General features: G+C 38.5%; 1 protein-coding gene across 1 annotated transcript in view; it reads left to right on the top strand.

Annotated features, from left to right (window-relative positions):
• The window catches only part of igsf3 (immunoglobulin superfamily, member 3), a 166,122-nt gene that overhangs the window by 91,164 nt on the left and 57,242 nt on the right, over nt 1-17,716 (top strand). Inside the window, exon 3 of the mRNA XM_084121611.1 lies at nt 13,370-13,789. Within this exon, the coding sequence (XP_083977737.1) occupies nt 13,370-13,789 (420 nt within the window). The remainder of the gene's footprint in view (nt 1-13,369; nt 13,790-17,716) is intronic.

The raw sequence follows: 17,716 nt of genomic DNA, 5'->3' as shown, positions 1-17,716 counted from the left end.
AATAGTGGTTTGTTACTAACCTCAAAGCGCTATTTCAATCCTGTTATAGTAAATTTATAACATGGTTTGGAGTGCCTTGCAATAGATGACAATGTGTAAACATAATGACTTAATAAAAGCTGTGGCAGAAAAGAGACGAGCACTGATAAAGCGTGTTCAGTAAGCTCGTAATGCTAACGTTAGATATAAAATTTGTATGTTATCAGCTATTGCGGACATTTGACCGTGAGATGGCTGGGACGAACGCGCAGAAAGTTTCCTCTTCCACAAATACCCTTAATAAAGCCTGAAACTCGTCGCCAGTCCACCAGTTTTTTTTATTAAATTCCATATTTGCAGACAGACAACTCTTACTGCATGAAGCCACGACACGAACCGCAAAAGATTTTTTTAAAAGGGAGGTTAAAAATAAATAAAATGCTGCGTGGAGTCATCCAACCAAAATGCAGCGTGAACACAACCAATCAGCTTGTGCAGCGCACAAGTCCCACCCCTGAAAGTTCCTGAACTTTGAAAAAGTACTACCTCGTGAGCAGGGACTATCGGAGGGGGAAATATTTACCCGGAACTTCATTTAGACCCTGGTTCCTGCGGTGTAAACACATCGAGTACCAGCCCAAAGTTCCTAGTTCCTGGGGAAAGTTCCTGCGGTGGAAACGCGGCTTATATCTCAGGAAAAGAGACAGCGATTCAAGCTTATAGTCTAAAAATGTAAAGCGAGTTAATCTGCCCTCCTCACAGCTCTGTAAAGATTCATTAGGTATTCTTGAAATGTTCATGATTGAGTGTTTGAACTCCTGAATAAGCAGTGAGTGTCGGCTCGAGTCGGTTTGCGTTTCTGCCGTGGTACTTGAGCTGGTGCGTATCAATCTTTTTTGTCTGTGTTTCCACTGAGGGTGGGCTGTCACTCTTCTCTCCGCAGAACCCCAACAGAATGCTTCCTTAATGTCCGAGTTGAAGACAGGAACCGCGGCTTTCTTCTCTAGGGAATACAGCTGAATGTTTAGCTCTTTAAGATGGTGTTTTCAGCCTTTCAGAAGGAGTGGGGGGGGGAACCGGCAGCTGGTTTTGAGAGCAGATCTCATTTGAGTCTGGCATACTGATGTCTTCCCCTGGGCAGGGAAGGTTTAATGACAGCATGGAAGCACTTTCAAATGTTCCCAGCACTCAGTACTTAGAACAGGCTTCCGGAAAGCCTTGTGTGATTGCACATAGATCACGGGATAGTGACTAATGACTCCAGTGGTTTGGAGTTTTTTTTTTTCAATGCCTGTTATGAATTGAGAGCTCTTGAATCTGATTCATGTGGGTCTCCTTTCCCTATCAAGACCGATTCTCCGCGGTTTTAATTTGAAGATTGTGCGGTGCTATGTGCTCTCGATCACAATCTTCTCCTTTGTGTGTGTGTTTGTGTGTTCGTTAATGACTGTGTGCTGCTTTGATCATTATCAGATTCATCCTGAAGCTGTTCTCTGTTGTGGAAACCGAGGGGTCAAGGTTTTGCTGGTTAGCATGGTCCAGTTAGCCTCTGCTGTAATTAAATCATTATTGTATCTTTATCCAATTACCGCCATTCAAAAGTAGACTTGTTTAGGAATACGTTTCTAATTATTATATTATATTATTATTATATAATTATTATAATTTAATAATTATTTAATAATTATATAAGTAAAAAAAATGTTAAAGTAATCTAAATGAAAGCATTCCATTCTTCATGAAATATTACAAAATGTTGTTTTACCATGGACCAATTTATTTTTCCCTGTCTGTTTGCATTTTGATTAGTCACATGACATATACGGCTACCTGTATCTGAAACTGAGCACCCATGAACAAAGAGGGCCTTGGTGGAAACCAATTATGCATGCGTCTCTCTCTCATAATCAAGAGGTCCTTTAATCAGCGCTTTCTATGACTTAAACCAGTAATGAATAGGAATGGGCTTTTTCCTTTTTCTTTTTTTCCTTTTTTTCATTTTGATTACTGATAAGTCATTTAAAAATATGACAAGAAAAATAGCACTGCTAGATTATTAATAATACATCACTGTTTTTGAAAAATAAACTTCTAAAAGGAATAGCTGATACTGTAGGTGAATAGATGAAGCCAAAGAGTGAATGAACAGCAGTAAACTGAAGCCTGTTCTATATGTCACATCCTATATGAATATATTAATCAGATATTCTAGATACACAACATAAACGTAACATTACAACAAATGCAAGTGAACTTGTTACGGGCTGACCATAATGTGTAACTCCTGTTTGGATGTGCTCTTCCAGTAACAACGTGCAGAAACACGGGCATCTAAAACAAGAATTCACAACATTCTATAGTGTTCTCATTATAATGTTAAATGGCTAATTGGCGCTGCACATCTTGCACATAACTGCATTTTCATCTACTTGATCAAGCGCTTCCAGACAGGCTGCACGTTTTCTAAGCTATGATGAGAAGAAGAAAAAAACACTGCTGGATAATTATTCATCATTGTGTTTGAAAAAGAAGCATCTAAAAGGAATATGACTGTCTTAACCCAATCATAGTCAATAATGTTGGGCATTGCCGTTTGAGCTGATGCTGAAGAGTCAATGAACATCGCTAAATGAAGTGCTTTGCTAGCGGGTTAATGAACTCCACCAACAAATACTGCAACTTACATCTGCACAAAAGAACGCAAATGCGCACTTGACCATGCTCAGAACTCTCATTGCGGATGCGCTCTTCAACAATGCTGAAACATTTACACATTAGATTACAAAAGTGATCTCATTATAATATTATGTATATGGCAGATTGGCTCTGCACATCTTGCACTTTACTATATTTTCATGGTCAAAGTGATTCCATGCATATTGCATGCTTTTAAATCCATAGCTTTTTTAATTTTTTATTTCGTCGGTCTGGACGGCATGTCCTAATCATTAAAGCCATAAAGTATTAAGTACTTTTTTGTTTCAAATCAAAGTTTGTAATGTTGTAGGCTAATTCACCTCATAGATGGTTGGTTTGGTTCAAGGCTTATAACTCTTAAATGAAGATTTGTCTGTATGGTAAAATGAGTGGGAACTAATCTAGGAGTCCTAAAATTCAGAAATGAGTTGTTTTCAGTTGCATCAAAGTTGTTTTTTCAATGAGCTATTGGTTAACTGCCTGAAAAACATCTGTGGTTAACAAAAGCCTAACATATTTTCACATCTTATTCTACAACATGAAATACATCAGTAATACTCCACTGTTAACCAATCAGACCTCAGGTACTGCCCAAAATGGCGCAATAACCAATCAGAAAAAAATCTATATATTTTTTTTTAGAGTCACGGGCACAGCAATCATTATTTTTATGATTGATCATCGCTGTCATGTCCGAGTACTCATTCACATCCCTAGTAATGAACATTACATCCCATTGCATTAAATTTATCACAACTTCCTGACCTTCATCCTCCAATCCAACCCTCTTTTCATTTAGCTGTGTGCATGTGGTGGTTGTGCGATAAGATGCACTTATCAACGTGTAACAAAACATAATGCTTTTCTGTTTGCGTGATGTCAGTCACATCTCAGTACTCGAGTACATCCTAAAGCATTTTAATTGAACTGTGCATTAAACACAAAGTGTGTGTTCAAATGGCTAAAGAAAGAGAGCAAGATTGTGGGGCAGAAGGGAAGGGACGAGAATGTTGTATTGGAAGAGACTATATAAATAAAAGTCTGGTGGTACTGTGCTGACAGTCTGATGTGGTGTCTTCGCGTCTGTAACAGGGAACGAGAGACTGAGAGTGAATAGATGTACCATTTTCTTCCTCTCTCACTTTCCACTGTGCTTTTGATGTGACAGGCAATTGCAGCTCTCCCACCGAGTGTGGGGTGTAAAGTTGTTGTTCTGACGACCTCTTTAAATCTCTTCTGTCCCTGTCTATCTACTCACCTCTCTCTCTCTCTCTCTCAGTCACGCATTGCCAATTATTTTGCTCTCAGTGGCTGTGTGATTGCACTTAAAACGCTGGCCAGAGGGAGGACTGCTCACCTTTTGAAAGAGGGCAGAATGAAGAAAAAAAGAAGGAAATTTTGTAGATAATGGGATTGAATGAGTCAGGGCAGGTGAAAAACTGGAGGGTGGAGAGGCGTTTTGTTGACACAAGCTGCAAACCTTAGTGTGCTGCGGCTGCTGCCTACATACACATAATTTCAGACATCATACTTAAAAAACAACTTAAACCAGACTAAGATGTATTGTTGATCTTTAAGATAGTCTAGCTGATCTACCATACTGGTCTCAAAGGTATTTAACTGGTCTCACATGCAGCCAGACCAGCTGACAAGTGTCCAAAACCCTTATAAACCAGTCCAGGCTGGGTCATTGTGAACATGCAGTTGTTTGTTTGTTTGTTTGTCATGCAAGATAGTTACATTTGACTAAGATGCATTGTTTTAAGACTACATTGTGTACAGAGTGCTGGAGGGGCGGTATATTTTTTTTAGACCACACTGGAAGTTTTATATTGGTTTTTAGATTGAGGAAAATAAGCTCTGTGACCAGCAAAAGTTTATGATTCTGACATGTTTTTACATCTAGATGATTTTCACAATTGAACAATTTTATTAATTTTACATTTTACCTAAATACAAGTTTTCCTGGTTGGGTGTGATCGCATTTAATATCCCTGAAAACCTTGGTAGTCTCATCGGTAGTCAATTGTCATCAACCTCCCTTTTCAAAACACACAAAAGCTTAAAAAAAAAAAAAAAACGAGTGGAGTATTATTGATGTATTTCATGTTGTAGAATAAGATGTGAAAATATGTTAGGCTTTTGTTAACCACAGATGTTTTTCAGGCAGTTAACCAATAGCTCATTTCTGAATTTTAGGACTCCTAGATTAGTTCCCACTCATTTTACCATACAGACAAATCTTTATTTAAGAGTTATAAGCCTTGAACCAAACCAACCATCTATGAGGTGAATTACAACATTACAAACTTTGATTTTAAACAAAAAAAATACTTAATACTTAATGGCTTTAATGATGGAAAGAACTGCAATCCCATGAAGCACTGCGAATGACCAATTAAAAAATGATGGACAAAAAAAACTTGATTTAGAATTGTATTAATATAGAAAGATGTATTTTAATTTTATTGCAAAAGATGCATATTATGCTTACAAACATAGAAGTAGTTTGATAATTCGCAGTACTGAGGAGTGGACAGGCGGTTTGCTTATGATCACAATTTGCTTGTAATTCTTTGATTGGTGGAGATTTCTCTTCAAAATCCTGATGTAGTTTTTCCACCAGGAATTGTGTTGTTGAACATGGTTATTTAAAAAAATAAGTTGAAATAATGTGCACTGGTGGCTTCAACAAAAGCATATTCCATCAATTCACAATAGGTCACAGTAGGTCTGTCTTTAAGGGTTTGTAAGTTATCTTTCAAAAGTTGTTTCCCCATATGGAGAAAATTAATAGGATGTTTACCTCAGGAACCCGACTGTAACTACAGAACTTCCCTCTTGTATGGTATAGACTCAATTTCAGTAGCTTCTCTTTGCTATTAAGTGTCGTTCTCCTTTATCTCATGTTTTGAGGATGCTGCTGTGTTATTGAGAAGTGCAAGGTGTTCCTCGCTTAACCTTCCTCCACTCCTCTAATTGTTAAATGAATCCTTAACTTGTTTGCATTTGCATTAACTGCTAGATTATGTTAATTGCCAGGCTTCACTTGGCAGAGCGGTTGTTTGATATTATAATGGAGATGAGTTTAGCAGAGAGAAGTGCATTTGCTGGAGCACTAAAGAGGGATCAGCACATACTCTTTAGCATTTGTCTTTGCTCTTATGCACGGCAAATTTAATTCGCCGTTGCCGATAAGAGGATGCAAGTTGCCCGTCATGTTAACCTCTGATACCCAGACAGGTTGCTTGCTTGTCAAGCGCTGGAAGGGTTTTGTGGGTTAGCACCTCATCTAAGAGCTCCTGGCATCACTGCCAGCTCATTCACACTTAGTAAAGCCAGGTTTCTCAGGGAATTATGGGTTTTATTAGCTCTATGCACGGACACTTTTCCTAGGTAAAAAGCCTGCTCCTCACAAACTGACCTTTCTGCTCATAATCTTTCGAAAAGTGAGCAGTTATATCTTTTTCATCTCCAGTTCAACCGACAAACCATGCAAATGCAAATTCCACAGATAGATGCCAAATGGTGCTTGTATGTTTGCATGGTGGTCTGCTTTTATTTTGGCGAGACTCACTTTGATTTACTGCCAAAAAGTATGTAAAAAGTCATTTAGTTGATCAACCCTGTTGCATGTTTAAGCTGTGAGGGTAAAGGACCCGATATATACTTCAAGCAAAATCAAAGGCGAACTAGTGTGACATAATTTCAAACAAAATCAGGCTAAAACTAAGTTTGTTTGGAGTTTATTTCAGGAGTTCGAACTTTCTGGAAATGTTTGCTCTGGCTGGTAAACTCCTTCAAACTACCATTGGTCATTTGTGATTATGTAATAGGTGGGTGTGGCTCTGAGGCTCCACCTTCTTTAACGTGGAAATCTTCTTCTTTGGTTGATTTCTTCTGTTCAGTACCTTAAGAACGCGAGTAAAAACATGAACACTGGAGAGCTGCTTTATAGTTGAAACTAAAGTTGTAATTCTAATTGAAAGCTTCACTGACACATATTTTTTTCATGTTTCATGCTGTAAAGCTGCTTGCTTTATTGTATATTGCCATATAAATTAACGTGGCATGACTCAAGTACCGTATTACAGAGCTCATGCAAACATATCCACATCGCTGTGATCTGATGCTTTCTTAACTGCTGTTTTCTCACCGCTGTCATTTTTGTTGTTGCATTTATTTTGTTATTGAGAGGAAAGAGTGCAGCACAAACTTACATATTCATCTAACATCAGTAGCGTGGGCACTGGGCAGTGTTAGGAGGTTTGCTAACAGTATACTGCTGAAAAGTTATTTAAAGCTTCTTTTTACCCCTAACTGAAGAACACAAACGACTTTGGCAAAAACAACTTCAACTGTTGTTTCTCAAAAGTTGCTAAATGGGCTGCTGGCTCAAGAGGGAGTCTTTGGAGCACCTGAGTTATACCATCTGCTCAGGTCAGGGAATTGACATAAAATTTAACAAGGTTCAGCTGCACACTATAGTGAATTTTTCTCCTCTGATATGTTTTAAGTGAATAGATGGCGAAGAGCAGTGGGATAAGAATGGCCTGAACAGAAATCTCAAACCAAGAGCAAGCCTTATCTAGAATCTTCTTCTTGCCCTGCAGGCTGCATCTCATCTCTGAGATTGTGCCCCTGGCATCACGCCTGGATGTTTGCCCTAAACCAGTCCAGATTGGGGTTACAGAATCTGAAAATAGATTCATAGATGCCTGACATCAGGGTTCAGTGCTATAACGTGACAGTAGAAATGTCAACTGTTATTTGTTATATCATAATTTTGTTAGGCTATTTCCAGTGGGATTTAAAAAAAAAATCTGACTCCAAACAGAATACCATAGAACAGTATTTCCTGACATTTTTTTAGTCCTGATTCCCCCACAACCTCATCAGTAATGCTCAAGTACCCTTTCATCTGGAGCAGCACATTTTTTTTCTTTATGAATTGAACTGAATGCATCAGCTACCAAAAAATGTCAGATTGTTATATGATTAAATATAGTACCGTTCAAAAGTTTTGGGACTCTTATGCTCACCATTACTGCATTTATTTGTTTAAAAATACTGTAAAAACAGGAATATATTGTGAAATATTTTAGAATGTAATTTATTTCTGTGATGGCAAAGCTGAATTTTCAGCATCCAGTCTTCAGTGTCACACGATCCTTCAGAAATCATTCTAATATGATGATTTGATGCTCTAGAAAAAAATCTTATTATTGTTAGCAATATTGAAAACCTAATATTTTTGTGGAAACCATTCAAAAGAACAGCATTTATTTGATCTTTTGTAAAAGTATTGTCACCTTTGATCAATTTAATGCATCCTTGCCGAATTAAAGTACGTTTTTTCTTTCAAAGAAAAATAATCGTACCAACCCCAAACTTTTGAAAGGTACTGTATATTTCATATTTTATTGCCAAGCATCGGTGCAATTTTGCTCATTAATATAGAATTGCAGTCCATATATTGAACAGGACTCATCCAGTGGTATTTATAATGTACAATGTTTCAAGTCTTTTATTTTTAACTCAAGTGTTATGTAATGTGTGGCAGCTGTTTTTGTACTGATGCCTGATTTATGTCTTATCTTTCTTTTGGTTTTCTTCCATCAAGCTGCTACAAAGTACCTTTCATTTGTAAAATATCTACTTAGCTGAACTATCTGAAAGAAAGTGTATATTGTGATACTGAATAAAATTACCTGTATGCCTGTGTATTTTTAGTAATTTTACCAGGAGGATATCCAGGAGCAGGGATGTGACTTTGAGCTTGGACAAATGATGGTAGTGTTAGACAGTCATCAAGGACTGAGATCCCTCTATCTCTTTCTCTCTCAGCCCTGGTCCGCTGGTGAACTGAATGTAAATATCATGAGATTTAGGCTTGATTTGGTGACTTAACTTGGAGAGCTTGTAGTTTGATGCCATCAATATCTTTATGCTTTTACAAGTTGAGGATGTAATGTTGGCATGGAAACAGCTAGCTGTTTCCATGGGACCTTGTTGAGTAGTTGTTATGGTAACAAACTCGTTTCTGTAGAATATGATATCTAATATTTAAGTATCGATCATGTTTCTTCTGGAGACTGTGGGTTTATTGTTTGTTTAGGATGCGTTTATGCTAAGATGAAGGACCCTTATTGAGTTTTCCCATTACTTGCATCATAACACATAATGATTATATGGAGTTAGCGATGAGTGTGTGGGCGTACGTGGTACTACTGTAGTGAAGATTGTCCCTCAGGTCCTCGCCTACATAGGAACACACACTCACACTCCTCCACAAAGGAATCTGTGTTAGCGGGTTCTTTCCATCTCACTCCTACACCATCATCTACTCTTCTAGACACACAACTGAAGAGTGCAAGAATAATCAGAGATGCCCAAATGGTAAAAGTCCCTCTATTTTTATCCTCGCCCCGTCCTTTCCTTGTGTCTCCCCACCTCTGTTGTGACTGGTAAAGTGGTAGGTCCCTCCGGCTTGTTCGTCAGGGTGTGAGAGAACACCGTTGGCTTTCCTATTAAAAAACCCAGCGGAGGGCCGCCACCTCAGTCTCTCAGCCCTCAGCCCTCCCTCTCAGCCTCATTTGACTATTTTGCTCTTTTATTCTCACTTTCTGTCTTTGTGTCTAACATCTGTGATTCTTCAAAGCACCGCGAAGTAACCTGCTGTTAAACAGTGCCATCTTTCCTCTGTTCCTTTCATTTCTTTCCCCTCGTTTCATTTGCATGGCTGCCGTCTGCTGTTCCTCCTCTGTCAATCATCTCTCTCACGCAGTCTTTCTCCCATTTCATTAGTTTTATATAAGCCGTTTTCTCTCCCCACCCGCTCGCTGTTGTTTCATTAGTGTCGCGTACCTTTTGTGTGGGTTGTGCGCTCTAGCTCAGCAGTGATAATGTGTGAGCAAACATGAAGTTGAATAATTGAGTTCTTATGTGCAGAAGCTCCTAACGTGCATGCAGGTAAACCAACTTGCTGAAACCTAGTGGATTCATTTTCACATGTGCAGTAATGCCGAAGCAGCGCATATGAGTCTGTTCGCTCAAAGCTTACATCTCAATAGGTTTTTATTTATTCAGGGCCAGTTGCAAAGAAAGAGACAGGCTGATTGATTCAGAAAGGCTTTCATGCAGCTCTCTGGAAAAACCTAATTTTTAGAGTGAGTTTGAAGTCCTCTATTTAAGATTATAATGTCAAGTGGCTCAGCTGAACCCAGTTGCACATTCTACAGTTCTTAGTCCCCAACTCCCAGACTAAATCTGCAGACGACTTTGCTGATTTTCAGGAAGATTTTGTAATATGTGTTAAGTGGAGCAGAGAGGACTCTTATTGCTACTGTTGCTGAAAGCATAATCAAATTTGTTATCATATTAGGACTTGCATTTATGCATTTGACAGGAATTTTTTGTTTAGGCATACACTATATATCCTTACAATATTGATTAAAGGCAACTAATATAATAGTGGTCATTAACCAATATTGTAAAGATATGTAGTATATGTTATATTAGGTATGTTATTCATATTCATAGATATATTAGATTTTTAATTAATATCATTTTTAGTTGAAAAACTCTGGATCTGGATTTTTAAAAAATTAACTAATCGCACATTTTTCTGTAATTAATCGCACCTAACATTAATGTTTTTAACATATTTTTATATTGTAATAATTTCAAATTTAATCTCCACATTAATGTATTAACAACATAAAGACAGAATGTTGTAAATATTTTATCTAACAGATATTGCCCAGAATGCATCTTTTCTACAGTACATTACTGTTCTAATGGAAAGCACAAAGCAGTGTGTTACTGTCATAATTTGGCAGATTTTGTACAGCATTTCTTTGGTGTAGGAAATATACAGAAACTGAATAAAGTTATCAAACACTTCACAGTCTTCACTTCATAAATTATAAACTAAATGTAGATTAATCCTTATTAAAGCTACAAAAGTTATTCCGTCAAGAGCAGTCAGTCATTTGTTCTTTGATTTACATTAATAACAGACATCACAGCAGCAGGTTTATTAGGCTAATGTCAGTTTAAGATCTGAAGCATGAGCCATGACACAAACAAGGCTGCCAATGAGAGCTCTTACTGACTGCATGTCCACACATAACATAACATGAAAGCACGTGTCCGGAATACAAACTGTGTGCTACACCGAGAAAATGCTCATCCCGTGCACTCACAACAGAAGAACCGAACCGAAATCAAACTAGCCCGAAGTGCCTTGATCCATACACCAAAAACGACTCGCCTGGACAGAAGAGCGTATGGCCCGAGCGAACTCGGGACCGCGGCACACACTCACAATGATGAGACAGTAGGAGTGACAAGGGGCCTGACTGGTTTATTTTAATGTATTTAATTTTTTTCAACATAATATTAGATAATTTTAACCATTTATCAGTAATGGCCTTAGCCAGGCTATAATATGAAAATAACTGTTGTCATATTAGCATCAGCCACAATTTTATTAATCAGTGCATCCCAACTTTTCACCAAAGCAACTTACATATTGTGTTTGAGCAATGACAGCATTCCCTGCCAACCAAACCAATAACCTTGCCGTTGCTAGCACCATGTGCTAGTGAATTAAACCTCAGGAATGTGTTCCAATCTCAGGTAGAAGCTTATGTCAATTTAATCCTTGAATAATTTGATGTTAATTAGATATTCTTCAACTGAAATGTTGTCTAGCTGTCTTAAGCCATGTACATGCACTTAAGTTTACCTCAGGCTCTTCAAAAACCATTTTACCAAGGTGGCAAGGTGCACCAGGAACATTTAATTACGTGCTACTCCAAGTGCTGGCTGGATTGACATTGGACCCGCTTCAGTGCTGGAGACATGCAATGCTGGATTCACGGAATGAGTGACAAGGTGCAGGAAGCACCAGATGCACCTCATCACTCGTTGCCAGCAATATTACATTTCCATACATCTCCTCTTGGCCTATGATCAGCCCAGAACTGGCCCAGCGATTTAAGATCCATCCATAATATACTTCAATTGAAATTTTAAAAGCAATTTTTTTTGTGTTATACTTATTACCTTTTATGGCCACAATTATTTTTGCGAAGTCATTTAAATAATTTTAATCTCTGCTACAGTTTAGAAAAAGGTCTTGTTGACATCTACAAATAGTCATCATGCTCCATTAACTCAAAAGTTCATTTTTATTTTGCTAAAGGCCTGCTATATCAGGATTTGTAATGTTTTTTTTTATTTAATTTTTTATTTTTGGAAAAAGAAACTTGAGGCATTGGAGCCATTGACAGCTGTCAGTACCTCATTCAGATAAATATTGCAGCTGCAGTTTGCAAGATGTCACACAGATTTATTTCCAGGATTTTGGTTTGTCACGAAAATCCATTTCTCGCACAGTGATGTCAGAGCTGTTTTTTTCACAGCCTGTGAGATGCTGTTCCCGGGCTGAAGATCTGACTGGTGCTAATCAATGCTAGCACCGCACAAAGACATCTAGCGGTAATGGGATGCCGAATATCATGTTGTGTCTGCTCGCCGCTACAGGATGGAACCGCGGTGTCAGAAATGTGCTGGAATGCCTTGCTGCTGAGCTGGAGTGTGCAAGCGTGGGTTCGGGCAGCATAGCAAGCTGTCCACGAAAACGAAATCTATCTTTGGATATTGGTTTATCTGCGACCACGGGTCTGTTCTTCTTTCATGCTTCCCCAGCTTCATGCAAACATGTGTTCATGACATGTGCATCTGCAGCAAGTTGTTCACATATGTGAGCCTATGGCACTGCACACAAGAGAAAGAGAGAAACTGTGTAGGCTAAACCCATAAGGGTAAGACCAGAAACATACTTAAGGCAAGTACACGAGCGCATACTTAATTTGTGCTCTTAAAAATCCTAGTGTTCTAGCAGGTGATACATTTACATTTAAATGCCTGTGCCTTAAAACTGATCTAAGTTACTGTAAGCATATTGACTGTAACTATCTACTATTATACCTGTAGCTGTATTGTAAAACAAACTATTCTAAATAGTTTTTATAATTGTAATAATGCAAATAAAATTATTTGATACAATTAAGGTATGTGCATGCTCATTTATTGTTGCATTTAGATTACCTTTGACGTATATTTAATATTTAAAAACACTATTAAAAAAAAACAAATGTAATCTTGAATATTCATTTTTCATATAAATTCATTATTATTACTATATTTATTTATTTATTTTATTAATTTTTTTGACAAAATAGTATATCTTTTTGATACTGGTAATTAATTGGTTGTCGGTTATAACATAAAAATAATTATTGGCTTATCGGTTTCAGACAGAATTTGAATATATCGTATAGATTCTTGTGCAGAGTATTCTGACCTATGAAAGCATGTACATATTTCATTTTGTGCTCTATTTATTCTCTGTTTTTTTTTTTTGTTTTTTTTTTTTGCCATATTTTATTGGAAACCCAGAGGCTGATAGTGGGAGAAAAAGAGTAAGGGGTTGTTGAGGACAAAAAGAGGCTTGTTTTTTCTGGAGGCTATAAGTTAATAAAAGGGTTGAGATTGCGCTACCCTGCAGGAAAGAATCCTGTTTAAATGTTAATAGGACATGGACTGAATGGCTTTAAGGGTGTGTTTTGTTGTTCATGAACGCTACTCTCAAACTAACCTCATCCCTTGGTTTCGTCCACAGTGATCCCAGACTCTTTGACAGTGACGGCCACTGCTCAAACTTTCTCGAAAGTGGAGGGCGACACTCTACAGTTGAGCTGTGAGGTCACACGTCAGACATCCCAACATACTCACGTGTCTGTGGGCTGGTACCTACGTCCTGCTGATGACCCCAATTCTGGTCCACGTGATCTGGTCACTCTGTCACGGGACTTCGTTCTACGGCCGGGGGGACAGTACCGCCAACGTCTATCTTCAGGTGACCTGCGGCTAGACAAGATCAGCGCCACATCCTACCGTCTCACCATCTACAAACTGCAGCCCACAGACCAGGGAGAGTTCTACTGCGAGGCCTCTGAATGGATCCAGGACCCGGATCGCTCCTGGTATGCCATGACCCGGATGGAGTCAGAGAAGACGTCTGTCAAAGTTCAGCCCACAGGTGAGGGGGGTGGGGGGGTGGGGGGTGGGGGGTCCAACACAGCATCTTTCCGATTGCTCTTTCAGGGGGAAATTGCTCTTTCAGATCCTAATTGCTAGTTATACACTGAGATTTATTTAATTTAACACATTGAATAAAAGAGGTGTTTGTAAAGAAAAGCATTGTTTTCTTCTCAGAGGTGGAAAAGCACATATTTGAGCCACATTCAGTTGCTGTGGGAATGTGGCTGAAAATATAAAAAAGAAGTGTGAAGACTTTAAGTGTGAAGAAATTAGCCTAGACAAAGTAGACATAATATTTAAAGTGATATGAATAAAAATGAGTCTATGAGGGATAGAAGTATTGTATGATGGTTTCAATAGGCCTCATTCATGAAATGTGAAAGAATTTGCATATACTGTGCATAAATTCAGTCTTATGTGAACTAACATAAGAATGGTTAATGAACAATTTACAAAAAAAATGGTCTTCCATTTGTGATTCTTGAAGGATATGTATTGTGTATCTGGGTGTCATTCGATCAGCTGATGAAACATAGAACACAAATCTTTCCAAAACATTTACATTGGACAAACAACTCTGAAATTGGACCATTATACATGAACTAAGACTGGATAATTACCCAAATATTTATATTTTGATATCATTTACTCACCCTTACTCACCCACAATCTTGTTTTTGATTATAATACATATAAAGAAAATTTAGTGTTTTATATAAATTAAACATAGTGTTTGCTCTAACTAAGGTGATGATTTCTTCAAAAACTTTCCTCCACAAATGTGCACATGTCATGCTTATGGTTACCTTGCTCTGTAAAACAGGGTATGCATGACTCTGCTTCCCTGCAGAAATGCTTCAATATGCCCTGTGAGCTGATCACTATCTAAAATTAAGCACATTACCAGAGTCCCTGAGCCGTGGTTGCTGATCCTCTTAACATTGAACTCCCTGTCATAGAGGACAGAGCAGGCATTGGCTCTCACATGTCCACTCCACTCATTGATATTGTGAGTATCATGAGGGTTATCACCGAGCAGTGCGTAATGAAGTCTCAGTGGTCTCTTAGCATCAGGTAATGAGCCAGCCGCATCGACTCATATGACACCAACCCATCAGTTGAGTAATCACCAATGGCTGACATCTGCTTGATGACCAACATTTTTAATTGGAAAAAATGTAAATTCTGTCATCATTTACTCACCCTCAAGTCATTCCAAACTCACAATGTTGTTTCTTCTGTGGAACGCCAAAGGAGGTATTTTGAAAAATGTTTCAACTGTTTTTGTCCGAACAATGAAAGTGAACATAGTACAGAATGAGAGGGAAAAGAAAGAAAGGATAATATTTCAGTGTTTTTTGTCTAAACAATGGAAGTCTGTGGTCACTAAAGCTGTTTGGTTGCCAACATTCTTCAAAAGGTCTTTTATGTTCCACAAAACAAAGTCATACAGGTTTGGAACAACATGATGGAGAGTAAGGCCCAATCCCAATTCTCTGTCTTACCCCTTCCCCTTAGTTTTGCACTCTCACGTGAACGTGCAAAACTAAGGGGGAGGGGGAAGGGGAAGGGGTAAGACAGAGAATTGGGATTGGGGAAATGATGATAGAATTAAAATGTTTGGGTGAACTATCCCTTTAAGACAGTGCAACATATTCAAAATGTATATATACTGTATATATTTTGTGTTCCACATTAGAAATAAATGTCATAAGGGTGATTAAATGATGACAACTTTCAATTCTGGATGAAATGTTTGAATTTTTGAAAAATACCACATCAAACTTGTAGCCAATCAGCTGTAGGGGGCGTGTCCAGTCATGATGGGAGAGGAGAGAGAGTGAGCTGAGCAGGAGGGAGATTTGAAGAAAGACTTTAGAAAGAGATATGGCTGAGAGACATTACAAAAGAGAAAGCTCAGAGGAATATCACTGGAAAAAAATGGCTATGATCAGACAAGAGCTCTAGGACCCATTTTAATATTAGAAAAGCTTTCCAGTGCTGGAGAGATCTAAGCAGGAACGCCTGAAAACAGACGCTGAGGTTGCATTGTTTCTGCTCCATACGCGAGTAACATTGGTTTTGAGCGTCATGTCTGGAGCCGGTGTGCGGCTGACGTCTAACAACGAACTCTTGCTTGTATGTAATCTTGTACATGTATGTACTTGCTTGTATGTACTCTTGCTTGTACTCTTGTGCTGTATGTTATTTTTTTGTGCTTCTATGTCATTTGTTCACCATCTTTGCTTTATTTTTCACAAATATTTTTGCTTTGCTTCTGCAATGATTAAAGAGAAACTCTTGCATTGCATGTTCGTGCATTTTGGGGGTGGAGCAATGAAGGGAAGGATGTGTTTGTTTCGGTTGATTTCGAATATTAACAGTGTTCAACAACGATTTTGAGAAATCGCATACTGCACCTTTACCTATCCCTTTCAGTTGTTGTCAAAGCAAATATGGCACCTTTAGACACTGTGCCAGGCTTTTGGCCTTTAGAACTGATGATGTTTGATATCACTGGTCAAACCTGTCGTGGCACGTCTCTATAGCACCAAGTTTGATTCTCAATCAATAATGACTAAATTTTGCACTGTCTCACAGCTGTCATATTATGTGAGATATTCTTTAACACAATGTAGAGGGTGTCATAGATCTGAACTTTTTCTCTCTCCCCTTCTCCAGAATAGCTATATTTCATGGGACAGAGGCTGGGGCTGAAAAATACCACCCTCATCTCTGGCTTTAGTCCATTACTTTCCAATTTATTACAGAGCCGTAGCTCCATCCTGAGCATAAGACAGCATGTACAGCAGACATGAGCGCTGTCTCTCTCTGACTGACTGAACACAGGGCAGTAACTCAATCTCAAAGCACGCTGGCCCAGCGGTTTGATGAGAATGGGAGGTGACAGCACACCTCCTCATAAAACACGTTTCGGGACGGAAGCTGCGAGTGGCATGTTAATTCAGCCCTGTTATTGGTCAAGAGTCCCAGGGGTGGGTGGATTGGACGAGGAGAGGACAGGTTGTGATTTTAGGGTGTGGATGTTGGATGGCTGTCTCCCAAGGGCACCTCCACAGAGCCAGGCTGCAGATGGGGACCGAGTCTAATGCATGTGATTTGTGTGTAGGATCAGGGTGCGATGAATGCAGACCAGATAAGCTCCTCATGGAGACAGATTGGAGACTCATCCGCTTCCCTTCAGCTCACGTGATCAATTATTCTTGTTACATGGTCATGTAACACTAAATACCTTGACTGTAAGTGGAGTTTGGGTATATCACCCAAAAAAATGTTGCTCCAAACCCATATGACTTTGTTTTGAGGAACATGAAGGAAGATATTTTGAAGAATTTTGGTAAAAAAAAACAACCACTGACTTCAATTGGACCAAAAAAAAAAAATCTAAATATCATATTTTTAGGCTGAACTATTCCTTTAAGGTTATTGGGGAAAACAGAGTTTTCCTTGCTCCTTTGGAATAAAAGTCTGAAATACAATGTATAGCTCTCTTCCCAGTCTGCTCAGACCATTTACTGAAGCTAAGCTCTAAAGGTTATTCAGAAACCGTCCTGGACCCTATGTCACAATCATGGGCTTTTTAACATTCGACCACCAAATTTAATTATTAAAAGCATATTCAATATTCAACATTTTGGCCAATCTGATTATTAAAGTTATGGACACATTTTGCTGCAATTTGGGCAAAAAAGGTCAATTGTAAATAGTGTAGCAATGTATGAAGCACCACTCATACAGAAGTCACTTTAAAATCAAGCAGCTTTCTGTTGGTCAGCAGTGAATTTGCATGATCAACTTGAGCAAAATCTGCTTCTGGAACATTTCCACCCTTGCGTGAACCTTCCATTCACATGGATTTCTTTTGAAACGACTATATTTTGTAAGCAGATTGCAAGCAATGGTA

Source organism: Abramis brama, assembly GCF_963993115.1.
Source record: "Abramis brama genome assembly, chromosome: 8".
In the NCBI taxonomy this organism is placed as follows: domain Eukaryota; kingdom Metazoa; phylum Chordata; class Actinopteri; order Cypriniformes; family Leuciscidae; genus Abramis; species Abramis brama.
Note: the sequence above shows the minus strand (reverse complement) of the source record. Positions and strands in the feature narration are given on the sequence as shown.